The sequence below is a fragment of the Podarcis raffonei genome, chromosome 12 (genome assembly GCF_027172205.1).
Source record: "Podarcis raffonei isolate rPodRaf1 chromosome 12, rPodRaf1.pri, whole genome shotgun sequence".
Lineage (NCBI taxonomy): Eukaryota > Metazoa > Chordata > Lepidosauria > Squamata > Lacertidae > Podarcis > Podarcis raffonei.
Genome location: NC_070613.1, coordinates 510,412 through 535,135, shown reverse-complemented (window position 1 = coordinate 535,135; position 24,724 = coordinate 510,412). Strand labels below are relative to the sequence as shown.

Here is a 24,724-nt window from a genome sequence, read left to right as displayed (position 1 = left end):
TGTTTTCATTCAACTGTGAGTAGTGGTTTCACTCTTTTTAATTGATCCACTTATTGCAGTGAGACGCCGAGGTATTACTGGCCCACCCTGTCCTTCCTGTTCACCATCCAGGAGATCAACCAGGATCTCAGGCTCCTACCCAACATCACTCTTGGCTACAACCTCTATGAGAACTATTTTGATGCCAGGATGACTTCAGATGCCATGCTAGAGCTGCTTGCAGGCAGCGGAAGAAACATTCCCAATTATCACTGCGGAGAAGAGAATCCCCTTCTGGCTGTCCTTGGAAGGAGTGATTCTGACATCTCAAAGGAGATTTCCACCATGTCAGGCATCTACAAAATCCCACAGGTATGAATGGGACAGAGGGCAGGGAGGGACACATGCCCCTCCTGGTGGAAGTTAAGGGGGGAAACCCTGAGCTATGTGCTGGCCATCAGGCCAAGGCTTCTCCCACCTGCCTTGCCCCACCTTCCAGCCCTGAGCTGCTGCCATGGACATTATCTGCATGTGCCTTTTAGTGAACTGAATTGAGAGAGAGATCATGCGGTGGGGAGACTGTGTGCATGAATTCAAGAGTGCTCGGTTCATTTCTGGTTGCTGGTTTGTTGAGGGTGTTAATATTGTCCCATAGCATATTATTTTGTTAATCTTATAATATCACTTTTGTTGAAATTGTTGTTGTTTAGTCGTTTAGTTGTGTCCGCCTCTTCGTGACCCCCTGGACCAGAGCACGCCAGGCCCTTCTGTCTTCTTTTTTTTAAAAAAATATTTTTATTAAACAGTTTTTAAAATCACACAAACAATACATAATACGTAACAACAACAAAAACGTAAACAAACAATAACAAAAACAAAACAAGAAAAACAAGTACCATTTCATATCCTAATTTCTTAAACCTTTCTTCCTCGACTTCCTCATGCCTCCCTTTTCTGTATTCCAAATTCTAGTCAATTACTCAGCAAATCTTCCCTTATTTTACTTTAGATTTAAGCTAATCTTCCTTATTCTCCTTGTCTTAACCATTGCTAATAGTAACCATTTACTTTCCAGTCCAACATCATTCTAACTTTCATTAATTTTGTAATATTTCTTTAGATAGTCCTTAAACTTTTTCCATTCTTCTTCCGTTGCTTCTCTTCCCTGGTTTCGGATTCTGCTCGTCATTTCTGCCAAGCCCATGTAGTCCATCACCTTCATCTGCCATTCTTCCAGTTTGGGTAGATCCTGTGTCTTCCAGTACTTTGCAATGAGTATTCTAGCTGCTGTTGTAGCATACATAAAGAAAGTTATATCCGTCTTTAACACCCCTTGGCCGACAATGCCCAAGAGAAAGGCCTCTGGTTTCTTAGTGAAGGTATATTTAAATACCTTTTTAAGTTCATTATAGATCATTTCCCAGAATGCCTTAATCTTCGGGCACGTCCACCAAAGGTGAAAGAATGTACCTTCCTTCTCTTTACATTTCCAACATTTATTATCAGGCAAATGGTAAATCTTTGCAAGCTTGACTGGGGTTATGTACCACCTATAAATCATTTTCATAATGTTTTCTCTTAAGGCATTACATGCCGTGAATTTCATCCCGGTGGTCCACAACTTTTCCCAGTCAGCAAACAAAATATTATGACCAATGTCCTGAGCCCATTTAATCATAGTTGATTTAACCGTTTCATCTTGTGTATTCCATTTCAGCAGCAAATTGTACATTTTTGACAGATTCTTAGTACTGGATTCTAACAATTCAGTCTCCAATTTTGATTTTTCCACCTGGAAGCCAATTTTACTGTCCAGTTTAAACACTTCATTTATTTGGTGATAGTGCAACCAATCTCTCACCTTCTCTTTTAATTTCTCAAAACTCTGCAATCTCAGTTTGTCCCCTTTCTTTTCCAGAATTTCCCAATATCTTGGCCACTTCGACTCCATATTTAACTTTTTAACTGCCTTAGCTTCCATTGGCGACAACCACCTTGGGGTTTTGTTTTCCAGCAAATCTTTGTATCTGACCCAGACATTTAATAGTGCTTTTCTGACAATATGGTTCTTAAAACTTTTATGTGCTTTAACCTTGTCATACCACAAATATGCATGCCACCCAAAAATATTGTTAAAACCTTCCAAATCCAAAATGTCTGTGTTTTCAAGAAGCAGCCAATCTTTTAGCCAGCAAAAAGCTGCCGCTTCATAGTACAGTTTAAAGTCTGGCAGGGCAAACCCCCCTCTTTCTTTTGAATCCGTTAATATCTTAAATTTTATTCTGGGCTTCTTGCCCTGCCAGACAAATTTAGATATATCTTTCTGCCACTTCTTGAAACAATCCATTTTATCCATTATTTGTAATGCTTGAAACAAAAACAACATTCTTGGCAATACATTCATTTTTATAACTGCAATTCGACCTAACAAGGAAAGCTTCAAATTTGACCAAATCTCCAAATCTTTTTTCACTTCTGTCCAAGTTTTTTCATAGTTGTCTTTAAATAGGTTCACATTCTTAGCTGTCATATTTATACCCAGGTATTTCACTTTTTTAACCACAGTCAACCCCGTCTCATTCTGAAACCTTTCTTTTTCAACCTGTGTTAAATTTTTCTCCAATACCTTAGTCTTTAACTTATTCAGTTTAAATCCTGCCATTTGACCAAACTCTTGAATTATTTCCAAAACTCTTTTCGTACTAGCTTCTGGCTCTTGTAATGTAAGTACTAGGTCATCTGCAAATGCTCTCAATTTGTATTGTTTAGCTCCGACCTGGATCCCTTTAACCAACTGATCCCTCCTAATCATATTAAGCAAAACCTCCAGGACCGATATAAAAAGTAGAGGGGAGATAGGACACCCCTGACGTGTCCCTTTTTCAATCTTGAACTCTTCTGTAACCACATTGTTTACAATTAATTTTGCTTTCTGTTCAGAGTATATTGCACCTATACCATTTTCAAACCCTTGGCCTACCCCCATCCCCCGGAGGTTCTTCAACATGAAACTCCAAGATATATTGTCAAAGGCTTTCTCAGCGTCCACAAATATCAAAACAGCCTTAGTGTTTATATTCACTTCCAACTTCTCCAAAATGTCAATTATATTCCTTACGTTATCCGACAAATGCCTTTTCGGGAGAAAGCCCGCTTGGTCCCCATGAATCTCCTCCATCAAAACTCTTTTCAATCTCTTTGCTAAAATGTCAGCAAAGATTTTGTAATCCACATTTAGTAACGAGATGGGTCGGTAGTTCTTAAGTTGGGTCTTTTCAGTCTCTGTCTTTGGTATAAGTGTAATGTAGGCCTCCCTCCACGTATCGGGTGCCTTCCTCCCCTCCATGATCTCGTTGCAGACTTCCTTCAAAGGTTGTATCAACCCTTCCTTCAAAACTTTGTAATATTTGGAAGTCAGTCCATCCGGTCCAGGTGATTTGCCCAACGTCATACTTTGAATGGCATCTTCTATTTCCTGTGCTGATATCTCCTGGCTCAAAATAATCTTACTTTCCTGCGAAATCTTTTTCAGCCCATTTTTCTCGAGGAATTGTTGTATGTCCATTTCTTTCTGCGGCCCTTGTGTGTACAGTTGTCTAAAGTAGCTCTGAAAACAGTTCCTAATTTCCACTGGGTTGCATATGTTCTTTCCTTCCACTTCTAAGTTTGTTACCGTGTTGAGTTTTTGTCTCTTCTTTATTTGCCAAGCCAATAACTTGCCACATTTATCTGCAGATTCAAAAGTCTTTTGTCTCATTTGTTTAATTTTCCATTCTATTTCTTGATTCATCAGCTCCATATATTGTGTTTGATACAATTTAATTTCTCTTAAAATCTCTTGCGATTTTGGCTTCAGTCTTAGTTTCCTTTCCCCTTCCTTTATCTTTTCCAAGATTTTCTCTTTCCTCTCATTTTGCTTTCTTTTCTTTAATGAATTTTGTTGTATCAGAAACCCTCTCATCACGGCTTTACTTGCGTCCCATACTATTCTTTTTTCTACTTTAGTCCTTAAGTTGATTTCAAAATAATCTTTCAAAATTTTTTGGGCCTTCTTGCAAATCTCCTCGTCTCTAAATAAGGTGTCATTCATTCTCCATCTGAAGGAACCAGTTGTTGTTTGCTTCATCACCATCTTAACTGCGTTATGGTCGGAGAAGGTTTTTGGGCAGATTTCCACTTTCTTTATGTTCGACGCCATACTGCTAGTCACCCAAATTTGGTCAATCCGTGTCCATGTCATTTTGGCTTCAGAAAAGAAGGTTCCCTCTCTTTCTAATGGGTGTTTTGTTCTCCAAATGTCAATCAAGTCCATATTGTCAGTCATTTCAAAAAAAGTTTTTGGTAGTCTTCCGTCTTTTGTGACTACCTGTCTTTGTGCTTTGTCCATATTTGTTGAAACTACTCCATTCATGTCACCCATCATGATTAAATTGTAATCCATATAGTCCATCAAAGTTTCATGCAACTTCTTGAAAAATTCTGCTTTCCCTTCATTTGGTGCATATATTCCCACTATCAAAAGTTTTTCTCCTTGAAATTGAATTTCAATTGCCAAATATCTTCCTTGATCATCTTTAAAGATTTGTTTCGGTTGCAAATTTTCCTTTGCATAGATTACCACTCCTCTCTTTTTTACTCTGTCTGAAGATATAAATTCTTGTCCCAATCTCTTATTTATTAATAATTTTCTATGTGCTCTTGTCACATGAGTCTCTTATAAACAAATCAAGTCCAATTGGTCTTTCTTTAAAGCGTGAAATATGTTTTTTCTTTTTCTGGGATTATTCAAACCGTTACAATTCCAGGTTAGAAGTTGCAAGGCCATGATGGGGTTATTTGCTTCCTCCTACAGCTCCCAGTTGTTGTTCGTCTTTTGTCGGTGGTTCTGTGTCCGTATCTAGTGGTCCCTTACTTGAAGGGTGTCCTTGTCCTGGAAACGTCTCTTTCTGTAGGTCTTCTTCGTGTTCTCCCAAGAACTTGTCTTTATCACTCACTGTCTTTATTCTTCTTTTCTTCCCCTTGTATTTAAAAGACAAGCCTTGGGGAAACTCCCACCTGAATAGTATGTAGTTCCTTTTCAGCAGTGTCACCAAGTCCTTGTAATGGCCTCTTGCATCCAAAATACTTTTGGGAATGTCTTTAAAAATCTCAATGTGAAAATCTTCAATTCGAAGGGTTGTTTGATAGTGCAGGTTCAATATTTTGTCTCTCTCCTCCTTTGATCTTAAAGTTATCAAGCAATCTCTGGGTCTGTTCTTCCTCTGCCTTATTCCCAGCCTAAATGCACTCTCTATCTTGAATTCTTCCTTATTCAGCTCCTGCTTCCAAAAGTCAGAAAATTCTTTTGTCAAGTAATCCACCAAGTTGTCTCCTTCCTTTTCCGGCACAAGTCTGATCCTTAAATTTTTCTCCTTGCGTTGCATATCTTGCATAGAAAGTGCCAGCTCATACTCATCTAATTTCCTGTACACCGGTGGAAATTTTTCCTCGGCAGCAGTTGCAATTTCCTTAGCTTCCTCAGCTATCTTTCGTGTTGTAGATGAATCTTCCAGTAATTTCCCAATTGCTTCTGCATTGGAGTTCACTTTGTTCCCGAGGTCAGTTATGCTTTTAGTATTTAAATCAATTTTCCCAGAGATTTCCTCAATTTTCTTATTTGTTTCAGCGCCTTGCTTCTTTAGTTCCTCCAAAGAGTCATTTATTTTCCCCAATGCCTTTGCAAATGCTTCTTCTGAAGACATTATTTTCACTTTTGCCTTTGTGACAGCTGCAGTTCCGGAAGCCCCTGATATAGAGGCCCTTCTTTGCATAGAAAGATCGACTTTGTATTGTCTACCAGATCTCAAAGTTGTTTCTTGTGAGTCCTCTTTCTGTTTACCATCTGCCATAACAAAGTCTTTCACTCAAGGTCATTCCCACACTCTTAAGCTGTCAGAAAAGAAATTCTCAGGTTTTAAGCTCCACTTGTTGCTGAAACTATTTCACAAGTCCTCTAGAGGGCGTAAAATCAGTTCTTTAACTTCGAATTGTTCCCACACCTTCCAAAAAACAAAAGCCCTCCTAGTCCCTTTCTTTGTAAAAGATCCAAATCAATAGTATCCTGCAAATATCTTACTGTGCAACAAAATAAGATGTTTCAAGTTGAGAGTAGCCAAAGTCAATATTACAGTTACTTTTTAGCCTTATTGTAGCGACAGTCCTTAGCCGGTTCCTTTTCTCCGGCAGTCCGACCCCCAGGTAAAGGAGCAGCGGTAAACAGTTCAGTTTCTTTTAAATCAGGCAGGAAATCACTTTAAAGTCTTCTTCCCCCCCCCTCCTGCCTTCGGGGGAGGGAGTTCTTTGCTTGGTGATGGATTTCTTAGTTCGCAAAACTCTCCTGTCAAAAAGTTACAGCTTAAATGCCTTTCGCTTTGATCTTGCTACAGAACGGAAAGCAGACTTCCTTTTTGATGCTTATCCGTCTCGGTGCCCAATTTCTTTAGTTTTAACGTCCAATTATATTTTAAAGCTCAATCCTACTCACGGAAAGTTGCTCTTTTTAGTCCAAATTCACCGGAAGAAGTCAGCGCTCTCCGCTAATGGCGACGCGGCTTCGCTTCGCAGGCTGGGTGAAAGCGACTCTCAGCACCGCTCCATACACCCTCCGCTGATCCGTAGCCTTTAAAAAGGCTATTTCACAACGTCGGGGGGGCGCAAAGGTGCCCGCCGAGTCTCCAGTTCACAGGCTACGCGCCTGTGATTTTTGGGGGTCCTCGCTCCGCCGTGGCTGCAGGACCCGAACCCACGAAGCAGATCTCTCCCGGAGCTCCGGGACAAATCCGCCATTAAGCGCTGGCGCTAACCGGAAGTCCCCCAGGCCCTTCTGTCTTCCACTGCCTCCCGCAGTTTGGTCAGACTCATGTTTGTAACTTCGAGAACACTGTCCAGCCATCTGGTCCTCTGTCGTCCCCTTCTCCTTGTGCCCTCCATCTTTCCCAACATAGGGTCTTTTCCAGGGAGTCTTCTCTTCTCATGAGGTGGCCAAAGTACTGGAGGCTCAGCTTCACGATCTGTCCTTCCAGTGAGCACTCAGGGCTAATTTCCTTAAGAATGGATACAATTGATCTTCTTGCAGTCCATGGGACTCTCAAGAGTCTCCTCCAGCACCATAATTCAAAAGCATCAATTCTTCGGCGATCAGCCTTCTTGATGGTCCAGCTCTCACTTCCATACATCACTACTGGGAAAACCATGGCTTTAACTATATGGACCTTTGTTGGCAAGGTGATGTCTCTGCTTTTTAAGATGTTGTCTAGGTTTGCCATCGCCTTTCTCCCAAGGCGCAGGCATCACCATCTGCAGTGATCATGGAGGCCAAGAAAGTAAAATCGCTCACTGCCTCCCTTTCTTCCCCTTCTATTTGCCAGGAGATGATGGGACCAGTGGCCATGATCTTCGTTTTTTTGATGTTGAGCTTCAAATCATATTTTGCGCTCTCCTCTTTCACCCTCAATAAAAGGTTCTTTAATTCCTCCTCACTTTCTGCCATCAAGGTTGTGTCATCTGCATATATGAGGTTGTTGATATTTCTTCCGACAATCTTAATTCCGGCTTCGGATTCATCCAGCCCAGCCTTTCACATGATGAATTCTGCATATAAGTTAAATAAGCAGGGAGACAATATACAGCCTTGTTGTACTCCTGTCCCAATTTTGAACCAATCAGTTGTTCCATATCCAGTTCTAACTGTTGCTTCTTGTCCCACATAGAGATTTCTCAGGAGAAAGATGAGGTGATCTGGCACTCCCATTTCTTTAAGAACTTGCCATAGTTTGCTGTGGTTGACACAGTCAAAGGCTTTTGCATAGTCAATGAAGCAGAAGTAGATGTCTTTCTGGAACTCTCTAGCTTTCTCCATAATCCAGCGTATGTTTGCAATTTGGTCTCTGGTTCCTCTGCCCCTTCGAAATCCAGCTTGCACTTCTGGGAGTTCTCGGTCCACATACTGCTTGAGCCTTCCATGTAGAATTTTAAGCATAACCTTGCTAGCGTGTGAAATGAGTGCAATTGTGCGGTAGTTGGAGCATTCTTTAGCACTGCCCTTCTTTGGGATTGGGATGTAGACTGATCTTCTCCAATCCTCTGGCCACTGCTGAGTTTTCCAAACTTGCTGGCATATTGAGTGTAGCACCTTAACAGCATCATCTTTTACAATTTTAAATAGTTCAGCTGGAATACCATCACTTCCACTGGCCTTGTTATTTGCAGTGCTTTCTAAGGCCCATTTGACTTCACTCTCCAGGATGTCTGGCTCAAGGTCATCAACCACACTACCTGGGGTATACGAGACATCCATTTCTTTCTGGTATAGTTCCTCTGTGTATTCTTGCCACCTCTTCTTGATGTCTTCTGCTTCTGTTAGGTCCTTACCACTTTTTCTGCTTCTGTTAGGTCCTTACCACTGGTTCTTCCCATTCTCTTGTTTTCCTCTATTTCTTTGCATTGCTCATTTAAGAAGGCCTTCTTGTCTCTCCTTGCTATTTTTTGGAAATCTGCATTCAATTTCCTGTATCTCTCTCTATCTCCCTCGCATTTTGCTTGCCTTCTCACCCCCGCTATTTGTAAGGCCTCATTGGACAGCCACTTTGCTTTCTTGCATTTCCTTTTCATTGGGATGGTTTTAGTTGCTGCCTCTTGTATAATGTTACGAGCCTCCATCCACAGTTCTTCAGGCACTCTGTCCACCAAATCTAAATCCTTAAACCTGTTCCTCACTTCCACTGTGTATTCATAAGGAATTTGACTTAGATTGTATCTTACCGGCCCAGTGGTTTTTCCTACTTTCTTCAGTTTAAGCTTGAATTTTGCTATAAGAAGCTGATGATCTGAGTCACAGTCAGCTCCAGGCCTTGTTTTTGCTGACTGTATAGAGCTTCTCCATCTTTGGCTGCAGAGAATATAATCAATCTGATTTCGATGCTGCCCATCTGGTGATGTCCATGTGTAGAGTCGTCTCTTGTGTTGTTGGAAAAGCATGTTTGTGATGACCAGCTTGTTCTCTTGGCAGAACTCTATTAGCCTTTGCCCTGCTTCATTTTGAACTCCAAGGCCAAACTTGCCAGTTGTTCCTTTTATCTCTTGACTCCCTACTTTAGCATTCCAATCCCCTATAATGAGAAGAACATCCTTCTTTGGTGTCACTTCTATAAGGTGTTGTAAGTCTTCATAGAATTGGTCAATTTCAGTTTCTTCAGCACCAGTGGTTGGTGCATAAACTTGGATTACTGTGATGTTAAAAGGTCTGCCTTGGATTCGTATCGAGATCATTCTATCATTTTTGAGATTGCATCCCAGTACAGCTTTTGCCACTCTTTTGTTGACTATGAGGGCCACACCATTTCTTTTACGGGAAATTATGTTGAAATTGTACAGGTTAGCTTATGAGTAGTTTTGTTAATAGTGGTTAATAGAACGTAATTGTTCTACTGATGATTTGTAAATTATTCTATAGGATTTATGTTGTATTGGTGATGTTCTATTAGGTTTTTGCTGTTCATGAGCCGCTTTGTGATTTTTGTGAATGAAAAGCAGCACAGTAATATCGTATAATAAATTAAATTAAATCCTCCTTGCCCCAGCTTGCTTTCTGCATATCAGATCCCTCCTGCTGCCTACGGTGGTGGCCAAGGGACCCCTTCTGCCTCTGGGTCGTTTTCTGCTCTGTGATGTGGGTGAAACGCCTGGTTTTAGAGGAAGGAGGAAGATCTAGCAGGCTCCCAAGGGACCTAGTCTCAACTGGCTCTGATCTTGTCTCCATTGCATCTGACTCCTGTCTCTCTTCAGGGCTGGTGAATCTGCTACCTTGCCCTTCTTCCTCACCTCCCAACATTCAACAGCTCTTTTCTTCTTCTGGGCTGTGTCCTTTTCCCACCACCACAAACCTGGCTCCATGCTGTCTTCCACTGCCCCCTCCCTGGAAGACTCTTGAGGGTCTCCACCTCTTCTTCTCATCTGAACAGTTCCTGACACCACCAGATGTTTCCGAATAAAACTCCCATTGATCCCAGCAGCACAACTGTGGTTAGATATTAATCATTTCAGATTACTAAATATCTGCTCCCTTCCTGAAAGCAAAACAATTACTCTTTCCTTTCTTCACCAGCTCAGTTATGGCTTCAGAGCCCAGGTTCTTGAAGATAAAACACAGTTCCCTTTCCTCTACCAGATGCTGCCCAAAGAAGAAAGTCAGTACCAGGGGATCGTTGAGTTACTCCTCCATTTCAGATGGAACTGGATTGGTCTCTTGGCTTCAGACAATGACAGTGGAGAAAGGTTTGAGAGCATTATGACACCTCTGATGAACAGAAGAGGGATCTGCATTGCCTTGTCAGAAATATTAACAGAAGATGATATATATCAACAGAGGTACCCAAGTGAAGCTTTTTTCAACTGGAGACAAGTCGGGGTATTTGTTTGCTATGTAACTGATACAGTGGGAATCCTAATAATAATACAGCTATGTATGTATTATGAGATGGAAATAGGGGCCAAAATCTGGATCACAACAGCTTTCCAGGACATCAGCGCTAGCTTGGCTTTCCCTCCTCTGTACATCCAGTACATTCATGGTTCTCTCTCTTTTGCAATTAAGACCAGAATAAGGAGTACCAAACATGGTTATGATGAATCACTGTCCAATCTTCTTTTCTATTTTTTGTGGGAAGCATTTCACTGTTCATATTCCAAGCATGTCTTATCCCCAAAAGGCCGGATAAGATGCAGAGAGAAGGAGGAACGGAAGTCTTTGCCCCAAGGGGAGATTGAGAGAGTCCTGTCTGCTGACAGCTATGGCACTTACATCAGTGTTCAAGCTGCAGCCCAGGCCTTGAATGCTGCGTTTTCATCTAGACCCCGGCGGATGCTGATGGTGGGAGAAGGAGCCGAATGGGAACAAGGAAGACTTCAGCCATGGCAGGTATTTCCTTCCTCCTTCTGCAAACTGCAATCCATTGTCCTAACGGTGGAATAAAAGTAGGAGTGAGACAAAAGTTTCTCAATCCACACAGTGAATCCAGCTCTTTGTTGCTTTTACTCAATGCTTCTTTAGTGCAGAAAACAGTTAACTCACAAGGTTCTGACAGACTCAGAAACACTTGTAAATGAAATAAAATATAAAATAAAATAAAATAATTTTTAAAAAATTATACCCTGCCCACTCTTGGCGGCTTACAACAGGATATCAAAAGCATGATAAAACAGCAATCCTTAAAAACTTCCCTAAATAGGGCTACCTTCAGATGTCATCTAAAAGTCAGATATTTGTTTATTTCCTTGACATCTGATGGGAGGGCATTCCACAGGGCAGGCGCCACCACTGAGAAGGCCCTCTGCCTGGTTCCCTGCAACCTCACTTCTTGCAGGGAGGGAACTGTCATAAAACCCTCGGCGCTGGAACTCAGTGTCCCGGCTGAATGATGGGGGTGGAGATGCTCCTTCAGGTCCACTGGGCCTTTGAGGCCACTTAGGGCTTTCAAGGTCAGCACCAACACTTTGACTTGTGCTCAGAAACGTACTGGGAGCCAATGTAGGTCTTTCAGGACCGGTGTAATATGGTCTTCCATTCCAAAGTTCATTAAGAAAGGGAGGTCTTTGTGGTCCATAATAATGGGACAGCAGCATGGTTTGGGCAAGATGATGGTCCTTGGTTTGTAGTCACTTGAGTCACAGGTCAGGAAAACAACAATCCAACTTTTCAAAGCAACTTTTCAAAGCAACTGGAGGTTCATAGAATCATAGAATCATAGAGTTGGAGGAGACCACAAGGGCCATCGAGTCCAACCCCCTGCCAAGCAGGAAACCCCATCAGAGCACTCCTGACATATGGTTGTCAAGCCTCTGCTTAAAGACCTCCAAAGAAGGAGACTCCACCACACTCCTTGGCAGCAAATTCCACTGTCAAACAGCTCTTACTGTCAGGAAGTTCTTCCTAAAGTTTAGGTGGAATCTTCTTTCTTGTTAATTGCTTCATTTCAACTTCTTTTCCAAAGTGAAATCTGACAGCCAAGCTTGTGTCTGGCTATCATCCAACACCAGGCTGCTATCTCTGTGGGCAAGGAGTCATTGAAAGACCTTCAGTCCACCATGATCCCATCCTTGGTTTAAAGATCGCAGGGCAGTTCACAGCATAAAGACACAAAATGAGAAGAAAAAATACATAACATATAACCAAATAACACAAACCCCCACAGAAAAGGCCCATCCAGAACTCTCAGCAGCTCACCAAAGCGGCAGTGCACCTCTGAGCACGTGCAGACTGCTGCGCCCTCCCCACCCACAGCAGAGGCTCCCCAAGGGAAAATGTGCGCCCTGGGGGTTGTGGCTCCGTTTTGCACCCCCCGACGCCCCATCCGAGGCGCTTCTACTCAGACACAAGTCCCAGGATCCACGCTCAGCCTCTGAAAACATGAGCGCCTGCGTGGGGACAGCATCAAGTATCCGAATGGGACCAATGCCCCACTCGCCCCTTCCCTTTGCCCCTCCCTGGCCACAAGGGTGCCTTCTCAGTCTGGGCATCCTGTGCAGAGTGGCTGAGCAAAAGGAGCCCTAAGGGGCCAATTTGGGGATTTAGGCTCTTTGCTGTCCTGCTTGTGCAGCATCCGAAACTGAGGCCCCACCATAAGCATTGCCAGTGCTATTTTGCAACCTGCTCGCGCAAAATACTAATTGCCACAATATGTTCTGGAAGCCTCCACGCAATTGGGCGCAATGAACTAGGGCCAAAGAAGAGCTGCAACCTCTGTTTTAGAGAGAGCCAGTGCCTTGACGGGCATCGCATCCCACTCCTGCTGTACAGTTTCCTACGCCAACCGGCCGTGCACATGGCGCTCTGGCCACCCAAGTTGAGCTGAGGACTTGACGCGCCGCCCTCACCTTCTGCCAGTCCTGTGCTGGGGCGACGGTGTGCGTGCCCACAGAGAGGGCTCTGAGCGTCCCCTCTGGCACACGTGCCATAAGTTTGCTACCACTGGCCTACATGATATCGAGTGACAGAATAATCTGGCCACAAGAAGGAAATTTTGTCCATGGTATGCCTACTTTCCACATGGTCATCTTGACATTTGGCACCCTATTCGCAAAATTTAACAATCCCAAAATACAGATGCACTTTCGCAAGGTTGAATATACTGCCTTTGGCTGTACTTGAGGGTCGATTTCAAAAATGGTTATGCCCCTGGGGAGATGGCAGTATTGAGTCAGCGGTTCATGTCCTTCTGGTTTGCACTCTTTATAAAGATTTGAGGAGTGACGTTATTACCCCTCTTTTATTTTCCATGCTGGGTTGCTCAACCATTGTTACTGTGTCTTTTCTTTTAGCAGATCAAGATAATCAGGTGACAGCCAAAACTGCAAGGACTTTAATGGGGGGCAATTAGAATAAGATCTACTATTTGATGTAAACCCCAAAATGCATTATATTTTAGTTAAAGTTTTTACCTCTATCTTTGGTATATTTTCTTACTTTATTGCTATGACTTGTGGCTGATGCAAATAAAAGTTCTTCTGATCTGATCAATCTTCACTAGAAATAAAGGGGTCACCAGTCAGGAGTCCAGTCCCCGGCTTGATAACACAGTGAGCGTAGTTTATTAAAAAGGATGATTTATTGTCAAAATAAACAGATAACTCTGGACGGCTCTAACACAGCCTCCGCCATCATCAGTCAAGATGACCCTTCTGAAGAATGCTTCCGGCGCAACCAGAAGCAACTGAACTTTCACTTCATACATCTTTTGTTTTCCTTCTTATCTTGAAGCCTTCCCATTTGTCGAGACCTTGGAGAGAGTGAGTCAACTCCCTCCTCTTCCTCATTCTCTGAGAGGCTGTCCCTTAATTCTTTCCCACCGGTTTGTGCTTCCGGCGAGCTTTGACTACGTTCCTGACTACGTTCTCTGCCATTCCCTCATCAGCTAGCATTCCAAGGGGGTGGGGGAGTAGGCACTAGCCGATGCTCATCCTGCAAGGCAGTTAACCCTCTCTCTTCCTGGCTGCTTTCTTCAGTTGGCTGCAACCTTCCCTGGGAGCTGGCTCATTCATGACATCACCTGTGGAAATTATGTTCTCTCACTAGTTCCAGTAGACAGATGCGTCTATTAGGCATTTTGGTTCTTAAAAAAAGAAGACGATTGTATTGACTTTTGTATTAATCTTATTTATTATTTGTATTAATCTTATTTTGGAGAGCCACTTGCTTCAAGTGAGGAAGAATAAAATGCTTCTGTTTTCCCTGTCACTCCAGCTCCACCCTTTCTTAAAAGAAATCCAGTGTTTGAATACTTCCAGGGGCACAATATGTTTGGATGAGAATTGGGAGCTGCCTCCTGACTTTGATATTCTGAATTGGGTGATGTTTCACAATGAGTCTCATGCTCTAGTGAAGATTGGCAGTATAAGGAGAGAGGCATCTACTGGCGTCAAGTTCACCATCAACCCAGAAGCCATTGAGTGGCCTGAGAAGTTTCACAAGGTAGGGGATGTTACCGAGGAAGAAGGCTAGGAGATCCTGCTCATGCTCTTCCTGGAGCCTCTTTTGCCAAATGACCTTATAAGGGGGACCAATGGTGTCCTTTCCACCCAGTTTCAGCTGCCAGCGCTGCTCCTTCTTGCCACAGCAGCTGAGAGGGGAGAGGAATCTTGAAGCTCAAGAATGTGCTAGCGCCCAGGCATCCTGAGAAAAGGCAGACTATGTTTCCCAGCCAGGTCCCTCTCAGTCCACCTGGGGAGGAAAGCCAGCAGCACCCAGCTCTCTTCTCTTCTCCACTTCTCCCTTCCTCCCTTCCTCTCCTTCCCACACCTTCCACACACCCCAGCATCAAAGGAGGCTGGCTTTCTCTAACTCTTTCTCTAAGTCTTACACCCAGGCGTGTGCACCTTGTGGATTGGCATGTGGGACATTATCCGAATCCTAAAGGTTGGCAAAACCACATTAAAGCCCTGAACAGCCAATTGGTACAATAAAACCTCAAATATTTAATACTTCTCTGTCTAGGACTGCCTTCTAAAAGTCAGCTAGTTGTTTATTTCTTTGACATCTGATGGGAGGTTGTTCCACATGGAAGTCACCACCAATGAGAAGGCCCTCTGCCTGGTTCCCTGTAACCTGACTTCTCACAGGGAGGGAACCTTCAGAAGGCCCTCGGAGCTGGACCTCAGGGTCAGGGCTGGATAAAGGGGAAGGAGACACACCTTCAAGCGTACAGGGCCAAGTTTGTTTTCGGCTTTAAAGGTTAGCAACAACATTTTGCATTGTATATAAACGTGTGATATAAAACTTGAATGAACAAACAAACAAAGAGATGCTTCTGTGCAAAACGTGGACAGGGTCAGGGGGAAAAGAGATCCTATTAGGTCATTTCCAAACCATGTGGTTGAAATCCACACACACAAATACCCCTAATGCCCCTACTTTCCCTCTCCCTGTATCATTTTTATTGATTCTCCATGTACCTTCTTATCTTTATGGTTAGGCTGTGCCTCGTTCCAGGTGTAGCAAAATATGTCAACCTGGATTCGCAAAGGTGGTTCCAGAAGGAAAGCCTGTTTGCTGCTATGCTTGTGATCCATGTGCGGAAGGAACCATGTCCAACCAAGAAGGTGGGTGAGAAGGATTACAAGAGAGGGAACATTTTTGCCCTTTGCAAAAAAGGAACAAAGAATTTCTTGCCACTCTTTACCTCTGTACACATTCTTATTTCCAGAGCACAGGTGGTCATGGATGTAAGGGATGCTGAAGCCACTCTTTTCCTCTTCCTCAGATGCAGAACGTTGCACCAAATGCCCAGAGGATCAACATCCAAACAAGGACAGAGATCAATGTGTCTCCAAGATTATCACCTTCCTGGCTTATGAAGAACATCTGGGGATCATCTTAGCTTCCATTGTCCTCTTCTTATCTTCTACAGCAGGCATTGTGTTAGGAATCTTCATTAAATACAAAGAAACCCCAATAGTCAAAGCCAACAACCGGGACCTCTCCTACATCCTGCTTGCCTCCCTTCTGCTTTCCTGTTTGTCCTCCTTCCTCTTCATTGGGCAACCAAGAATAGCGACCTGCCTTCTCCGACAAACGGCCTTCAGCATCATCTTCTCCATTGCTGTTTCTTCTGTCTTGGCCAAGACCATCACGGTGGTGCTGGCCTTCCTGGCCACAAAGCCCGGGAACAGGGTGAGGAGATGGCTAGGGAAGAGTCTGGCCAACTCCATTGTCATCTCCTGTTCTGGTGTGCAAGTTCTCATCTGCACCATCTGGCTGGGCTCTTCTCCCCCATTCCCAGAGCCCGACATGCACTCCCAGGTGGAAGAGATCATCTTGCAATGCAACGAAGGCTCTGTGGCCATGTTTTATGTTGCCCTCGGCTACCTGGGCTTCCTGGCTGCCATCTGCTTCATGGTGGCGTTCCTAGCCAGGAAGCTGCCTGGCTCCTTCAACGAAGCCAAGCTGATCACCTTCAGCATGCTGGTCTTCTGCAGTGTTTGGGTGTCTTTTGTGCCCACCTACCTGAGCACCAAGGGGAAGTACATGGTGGCCGTGCAGATCTTCTCTATGTTGGCCTCCAGTGCTGGGCTCCTGGGCTGCATCTTCCTCCCCAAGTGCTATGTTATTGTGCTGAGGCCTGATCTGAATACAAAGGAGCACCTGGGAACAAGGACTTAAGATGGCATCGGATTTGTATAGTATTCCATGTTGATTCTACCCAGCACTGCAGAAAGGAAACACACATAGTTGTTTTTGGATTAAAGTTTATGTTTAGAATGGATTATGGTTAGAACGACAGAAAAACAAGGGAGCTTGCAACTTATCTGTATGCATCAGCAGATGTAGATGTAGAATGGCTGGGGACCGGTAAAAATGAATTGTTGTTGTTGTTGTTGTTGTTGTTGTTGTTGTTGTTGTAGTACTCAGCTATATCCACTAGTGCTCTGGATGTGGCTTTATCGCTTGAGGCAATGTGTAAAACGCTGAAAGCATAGACCATATAAGGGGAAAGACAAATATGAGAAGTCGTCGGAATTAAGGGTAATGGGTAATGTTAACAAAGGCGGGCATTTTAGTATTTTAATCAGGTGGTCGTGATAGGCTGTAAACCCTGCGCGTACCCAGCCAATGGGGAAACAGGGGAGGGACCCTGAGCTTGGGTAAAGGGGATATAAGCTTGTGTTTTGCTAATTTCGGGTTTGCCTGTGGACACCCACTTCTTGCAAGAACGTATGCAGTCAATAAACTCTTTGCTGCTTCACCAATTTGCTTAAAATTTATTTTGAGGGCCTCAAGACCTAGGTATCCTTTGTACCCCTCCCAACTGACTGGGTTGCTCCAGCCACCCTGCGTGGCTTCCAGCTCATATAAAAACGTAATAAAACATTACACATTTAAAAGCTTCCCTATACACAGCTGCCTTCTGACGTCTTCTGAAGGTTACATTTTCTTGACCTCTGCTGGGAGGGCATTCCACAGGGCGGGCGCCACTACCAAGAAGGCCCTCTGCCTGGTTCCCTGTCCCTTCACATATTGTAATGATGGAACTGCCAGAAAGCCCTTGGAGCTGAACCTCAGTTTTTGGGCTGAACAATGGAGGTGGAGACGCTTCTTAAGGTCACAGAACCTGCAGCACCCCACGTGTCCCTTTCCCCAGGATGAGAAAGAGCCATTAATGAGCACTGGACAAGGGATGCCAGTTCCAGAAATCAATGGGAGAGTGAGTCTGTAAGAGACTATGGAGTCTCTATGGAGACTGTCCGCAAAATTCTGGGCATATAGCAGCCATAATTTATACATTGGTTGGCAGTTTATCTGTTTGGCCTGGGTCACATTCCACTTTGGAGATGGGTTTCCCATCTGGCGATGGTGAGTATGATCTTTGTTCTTCTTTGGCGATCACTCATAGCCAAGTAAGATGGTCATCCATGAACACAGCCTTAACGTGAGTGTGGAGGCCAATTCCACGTCCTTCCGCCGTGGGAACATAGGTTTCTGGGTGGGAGTTGATCATGGTGAGAGTTTGCCAAGTGTGCCTTCCTCCTCCATCGGTGGCAGCATAGTGCTTATGATGGCACTCACATATTAGCAGTGCAACTAGGAAATAACAGCCCTGGGAATTTGAGGAGTCTGCTGGCTTATTTAGGCCAACGGCTCATTGTCATTCCTCATCCTGTTCTCACAGTTGACAACCCAATGTCTCCATCAAAAGCCCTGACTGGACCTAAGCACAACAGCCCTCTCCCCTGTGGAGGCGGAGCAGGACCATGGGTGCTTTTAAAGAAGAAGAAGAAGAAGAAGAAGAAGAAGAAGAAGAAGAAGAAGAAGAAGAGGAGGAGGAGGAGTTTGGATTTGATATCCGGCTTTATCACTGCCCGAAGGAGTCTCAAAGCAGCTAACATTCTCCTTTCCCTTCCTCCCCCACAACAAACACTCTGTGAGGTGAGTGGGGCTGAGAGACTTCAGAGAAGTTTGACTAGCCCAAGGTCACCCAGCAGCTGCAGGTGGAAAAGCGGAAACGCGAACCCGGTTCCCCAGATTAGCATCCCGATTCTTTGAGAAGGTGTGAGCAGTTCCCTTGGGACCCTCCTGTCCTGCTTCTCTAGTTTCCCACTGGGAGCTACAGGGTGTTGGACTAGTTGGGACTTTGTCGGATCCAGGTGCAGGTCTCTCTCTGGAGGTCCTGTGCACAAATTTCAGGCAAAACATGCCCCCCCATTGATTTATGCCAAATGTTAGAGCAGCATTGCAAACGTGTTTTCCTCCAGATCTGCAGTTGCCGCTTGAGGCATTCAAGATGCCAGAAAGTTATCTAGGTGAAATTTCTTCCACTTATAATTATCAAAATCATAGTGATTTCATCTTCTAAAAGCCCAAGAGATATTTCTGGAGATTGCATCTGAAGCACCAACAGCATGACATTATTAATTGTACCGTGAATGAAAAAGAAAAAGTTGTTGCAGATGATAGATCCTGTGTTGGAGACAGAGTGAGTCAGGATTTGGAGCAGGTGAAGGGCTGGGGGGGAGAGGGAAGCCAGAGCTGAGCCCCACCCATCCCAGGAAAGCCGCTGCAGCTTTGGTCTTGCAAGAGTCTTGTGATTCTCCTGCTTGGCTGGGTCAGGAAGGAAGAGGAGCCACACACAACAGGTGTGAAGGAGGCAGAGCCAGGATGAGATCGTTGCTGCTCCTGCTGCTAATTTGCTCCCATCGAGTTTGTGTGAAGCAGAAGGCAAAATGCTCCTTGAATCTGACCAGAGATCAAACTGATGCTCGCAATTACTACCGGCCTGGAGACTTTCTCATTGGTGGGATCGTATCTCCAAAACGCTTTTATGAACGTGATCCATATCTCTTTTCCCAGACACCAATCACCAGGATTGTGGAGTAAGTAATTCCTCTCTTCTTCTTCTTCTTCTTCTTCTTCTTCTTCTTCTTCTTCTTCTCCTCCTCCTCCTCCTCCTCCTCCTCCTCCTCCTCCTCCTCTTCTTCTTCTTCCCATTCTCATTCTCTCATTCTCATTTCTATGTACAGATATTTTGAGTTGTTTGGTGCTTCCCCACTTGAACTCATATTGCTCCTAACTAACCCACTGGTCACCCTGCAAAACACCCCCCTACTTGACCCCCATTTTGCCTTCTGAATAAGAGCTGGGGAATGTGTACAGCCCCCCTTTGAAGGAGCCAAATCTCTGAGGCAAAAGCACAGGTAAAACATTTGAAGCAATTTCCCAGTATTTCACAAATTTGGGGGGAGGGAGATTCATTTTCTTACTCTGTTTTAGTCTCTGGAAAGAGACTGTGTGCATCTACACTCCTGGTTTGGAGAACAAATCTTCAAACCTGTATTGTATAATGAACAGAAAAGGGTTGGATATAAATGCAATAAGATGATTAAATAGATACTAATCTTTTGGGATAATATTATGTTTGTTTCCCTTCGCCTCCAAATTGTGTTTCAGTCTTTATAATTGATCCATTTATTCCAGTGAGTCCGCTAGGTACTACTGGCATACCCTGTCCTTCCTGTTCACCATCCAGGAGATCAACCAGGATCTCAGGCTCTTACCCAACACCACCCTTGGCTACAACCTCTATGAGAACTATTTTGATGCCAGGATGACTTCAGATGCCATGCTAGAGCTGCTTGCAGGCAGCGGAAGAAACATTCCCAATTATCGCTGCGGAGAAGAGAATCCCCTTCTGGCTGTTCTTGGAAGGAGTGATTCTCACATCTCAAAGGAGATTTCCACCATGTCAGGCATCTACAAAATCCCACAGGTATGAATGGGACAGAGGGCAGGGAGGGACACTGTAGGAAACTCTACTTTCTCCTGGGGGGAGTTAAGGGGGGAAACCCTGAGCTATGTGCTGGCCATCAGGCCAAGGCTTCTCCCACCTGCCTTGCCCCACCTTCCAGCCCTGAGCTGCTGCCATGGACATTATCTGCATGTGTCTTTTAGTGAAATGAATCAAGAGAGAGATCATGAGTTATGCGGTGGGGAGACTGGGTGCATGAATTCAAGAGTGCTCAGTTCATTTCTGGTTGCTGGTTTGTTGAGGATATTAATATTGTTCCATAGATTACATACTGTAGTATTTTGTTAATAAGGTTCCTTTTGTTGAAATAATGCTGTTTAGCTTATGAGTTGTTTTGTTAATAGTTTTTTTTTATAGAGTGTAAATGCTGATGGTTTGTAAATTATTCTATATGATTTATGTTGCATTTGTGATGTTCTATCACATTTTTGCTGTCCATGAGCCGCTTTGTGATTTTTGTAAATGAAAAGCAACACAGAAATATAATAAATGAAGTGAAATCCAACACTCTTTTTTGAATGTACCGAGCCTTTTCCTACTTGGCCCCCACCTGACAGGGAGGGAGCTGACAGGCAAAGTACTGGCAAGGGGAACCAGGCAAGCAGGGAGCATCTTTATCCCTTCACTTCTTAGTATCAAACGAAACAGACAGAGAACCACAAAGTATGTTCCCTCCCGGCTGGAGCTGTTGCCCAGTGTGCCCCCTCCTCCTTGCCCCAGCTTGCATATCAGACCCCTCCTGCTGCCTACGGTGGCGGCCAAGGGACCCCTTCTGCCCCCTTCTGGGTCGTTTTCTGCTCTGTGATGTGGGTGAAACGCCTGGTTTTAGAGGAAGGAGGAAGATCTAGCAGGCTCCCAAGGGACCTAGTCTCAACTGGCTCTGATCTTGTCTCCATTGCATCTGACTCTTGTCTCTCTTCAGGGCTGGTGAATCTGCTACCTTGCCCTTGTTCCTCACCTCCCAACATTCCCCAGCTCTTTTCTTCTTCTGGGCTGTGTCCTTTTCCCACCACCACAAACCTGGCTCCATGCTGTCTTCCTCTGCCCCCTCCCTGGAAGACTCTTGAGGGTCTCCACCTCTTCTTCTCATCTGAACAGTTCCTGACACCACCAGATGTTTCGGAATAAAATTCGCATTAGCCCCACCAGCACAACTGTGGGTAGATATTAATCATTTCAGATTACTAAATATCTACTCCCTTCCTGAAAGCAAAACAATTACTCTTTCCTTTCTTCGCCAGCTCAGTTATGGCTTCACAGCCCAGGTTCTTGAAGATAAAACACAGTTCCCTTTCGTCTACCAGATGCTCCCCAAAGAGGAAAGTCAGTACCAAGGGATCGTGGAGTTGCTCCTCCATTTCAGATGGACATGGGTTGGCCTCTTGGCTCCAGAGAATGACAGTGGAGAAAGGTTTGTGAGCATTATGACACCTATGATGATCAGAAGAGGGATCTGCATTGCCTTGTCAAAAATATTCGCAGAAGAGGATTTAAAGCAACTGCTGAAGCCAAGTGATGCTCTTTTCAACTGGAGACAAGCCAGGGTATTTGTTTGCTATGTAACTGATACAGTGAGAATCATATTAATAATGGAAATATGTATGTATTATGAGAAGGAAATAGGGGCCAAAGTCTGGATCACAACAGCTTTCCAGGACATCAGTGTTAGCTTGACTTTCCCTTGTGCATTCTTCCAGTACATTCATGGTTCTCTCTCTTTCGCAATTAAGACCAGAATAGGGAGCACCAAACGTGGTGATGATGGACCACTGTCCAATCTTCTTTTCTATTTTTTGTGGGAAGCATTTAACTGTTCATATGCAAAGCATGTTTTATCCCCAAAAGGCCGGATAAGATGCAGAGAGAAGGAGGAACGGAAGTCTTTGCCCCAAGGGGAGATTGAGAGAGTCCTGTCTGCTGACAGCTATGGCACTTACATCAATGTTCAAGGTGCAGCCCAGGCCTTAAATGCTGCGTTTTCATCTAGACCCCGGCGGATGCTGATGGTGGGAGAAGGAGCCGAATGGGAACAAGGAAGACTTCAGTCATGGCAGGTATTTCCTTCCTCCTTCTGCAAACTGCAATCCATTGTCCTAACGGTGGAATAAAAGTAGGAGTGAGACAAAAGTTTCTCAATCCACACAATAAATCCAGCTCTTTGTTGCTTTTACTCAACGCTGTAAGCTGGAGCTTTCTTTCTTTCTCTTTATTACGTAAAACAGTTAATTCAACAGGGACTGGTTTTTTATTGACAGACACAGAAACACTTGTTAATCATCCCATTCCAAAGATCATTAAGAAAGGAGGTCTTTGTGGTCCATAATAAAGGGACTGCAGTATGGTTTGGGCAAGATGATGGTTCTCAGTTTGCAGTCACTTGAGTCACAGGGCAGGAAAACAACAATCCAGCTTTTCAAAGCAACCAGAGGTTAATTGCTTCTTTTCAGCTTCTTTTCAGAAGTGAAAGCTGACAGCCAAGCTTGTGTCTGGCTATCATCAAAAACCACACTGCTATCTCTGTGGGCAAGGAGTCATTGAAGACCTTCAGTCTGCCTTCTTCCTCCTCTTCCTCCTCTTCTTCTTCTTCTTCGGTGATCACTTGTAGCCGAGTAAGATTGTCTTCCATGAACACGGCTTTAACAGTGAGTCCGTAGGTGACTGTGGAGGCCAATTTTGGATCCACACGTCCTTCCACAGTGGGGACATTGGTTTCCGGGCGGGAGTTGATCACGATGAGGATTGGCCAAGCGTGCCTTCCTCTTAACACATTTCTCCCTTGTGTCCTGAGTTTGAGTGTCTTCAAAACCCAGGACACCTTTGGCAAAGGCTGTTCTCCAAATGGAGCGCTCGCAGGCCAGTGTTTCCCAGTTGTCGGTGTTTATACATTTTTTAAAGATTTGCCTTGAGACAGTCTTTAAACCTCTTTTGTTGACCACCAGCATTACGCTTCCCATTTTTAAGTTCGGAAAAGAGTAGTTGCTTCGGAAGATGATCATCAGGCATCCGCACAGCTTGACCAGTCCAACGAAGTTGATGTTGAAGAATCATTGCTTCAACACTGGTGATCTTTGCATCTTACAAAAAGATAACTGTCATAACAAAAAACCAAATAACACAATAACACAAACTGCCACAGAAAAGGCCTGTTCTTGTGTTGCCACCCTCCAGACCTCTTGTAGAAGACGTGCGCATGAACAAGTCCATCAGATGATGATTGTGGGGGTTATGAAGGCCTTCTGTGGAGTGACCCTGTAGCACCTGCTCAGTTAGGAAACATGAAATGCTTGTTGAATCTGCTGATGAATCTCTCTAACCTCGGAAGAACTGCCTTTCCTTATCACTTTGTGTAGCATTCATGGTGATGAAAGGAAATGCAGCTATTGAACCATTTTACTTGGAGCAGGCATGACCATTTGGAGCACAGGAAGCCGCCTTATACTGAGTCAGATCACTGGCCCATCAACCTCAGTGCTGCCTCCAGGGATTTATTCCCCTGACTTTCAGACAGAGCCTCACCTGCAGGGACTGGAGATTGAAGCACAGGCCTTTGGTGTGAAAAGTAGGTGCTGTTCCACTGCGATACAGCCTGTAATGATCTCTGGCAAGCAAGCAAGCCCCAACAAGAAGCAATGACTCTCCAGCAGCTTTCAACAAAACACCTCCAGAGCACGGCTTCTCGCCTGCTCGATAGTTGGTCAGTCTGAATCTTCAGCCCTCCCACAGCTAGAAGGATGCCAAACTCCTGCCTTTCCCCTCTTGCCCTTCCGTTGCCCTCTGATCTTATCCAGTCTCCTAGAATGGGGACTGAGAGGCTGGCCTTTGCCCGCCCCACTTTCACTTAACACAGTCTCAGACCTCTGCTGATTGCCTAGCAACACTCTGGCTGCCTTCCAACTCTTCCTCTTCTTAAGAGCTAACAGTATCTTCCTTGAGAAAGTGGGAGTGTCGAACTGCCCTTTTGTCGACTGTCAGCCAGCTCTCATCTGCAGAGTCGGTCCTTCTTTCACTTATTCAATTTCTAAGTCTGACTCTTCCCCTTCATTCTGGTGAGCCACGTTCCTGACACAGGCCTTTCACCAGATGTCATGTACAAGAGCAACATAAAGAATTTTAATTATGCTGTAATCCACCATCAGATCCTTGGATGAACGGAGCTATATGAATTCAATCTTCACTAGAAATGAAAGGGGTATCTGTGAAAATGATGTTCTCTCAGCTACTTCTAATAGACCAAAGTGTCTGTTAGGCATTTCGTGGTTTTTTAAAAAAAAAACTGATTGTATTGTCGTTTGTATTGATCTTATTTATTATTAGTATTAATCTTATTTTGTACAGCTCCTTGCTCCAAGTGAGAAACAATGAAATACTGCTGTTTTCCCTGTCATTCCAGCTCCACCTTTTCTTAAAAGAAATCC

At 44.2% G+C, this 24,724-nt stretch overlaps 3 protein-coding genes across 3 annotated transcripts; all 3 read left to right on the top strand.

Annotated features, from left to right (window-relative positions):
• LOC128424022 (vomeronasal type-2 receptor 26-like) lies at nt 1-15,100 on the top strand. The gene is made up of 3 exons (XM_053409797.1): nt 1-351; nt 10,121-10,933; nt 14,255-15,100. The coding sequence occupies exons 1-3, from the start codon at nt 190-192 to the stop codon at nt 14,510-14,512; spliced, it is 1,233 nt and encodes a 410-aa protein (XP_053265772.1). The 5' UTR covers nt 1-189; the 3' UTR covers nt 14,513-15,100.
• Nucleotides 15,101-15,524: 424 nt separating this feature from the next.
• Nucleotides 15,525-16,761, top strand: LOC128424025 (vomeronasal type-2 receptor 26-like). Its single transcript, XM_053409800.1, has 2 exons — nt 15,525-15,609; nt 15,771-16,761. The coding sequence occupies exons 1-2, from the start codon at nt 15,594-15,596 to the stop codon at nt 16,667-16,669; spliced, it is 915 nt and encodes a 304-aa protein (XP_053265775.1). The 5' UTR covers nt 15,525-15,593; the 3' UTR covers nt 16,670-16,761.
• Nucleotides 16,762-19,711: 2,950 nt separating this feature from the next.
• LOC128398354 (vomeronasal type-2 receptor 26-like) lies at nt 19,712-22,417 on the top strand. The gene is made up of 2 exons (XM_053359359.1): nt 19,712-20,270; nt 21,551-22,417. The coding sequence occupies exons 1-2, from the start codon at nt 20,109-20,111 to the stop codon at nt 22,415-22,417; spliced, it is 1,029 nt and encodes a 342-aa protein (XP_053215334.1). The 5' UTR covers nt 19,712-20,108.
• The last annotated feature ends 2,307 nt before the right edge of the window (nt 22,418-24,724 follow it).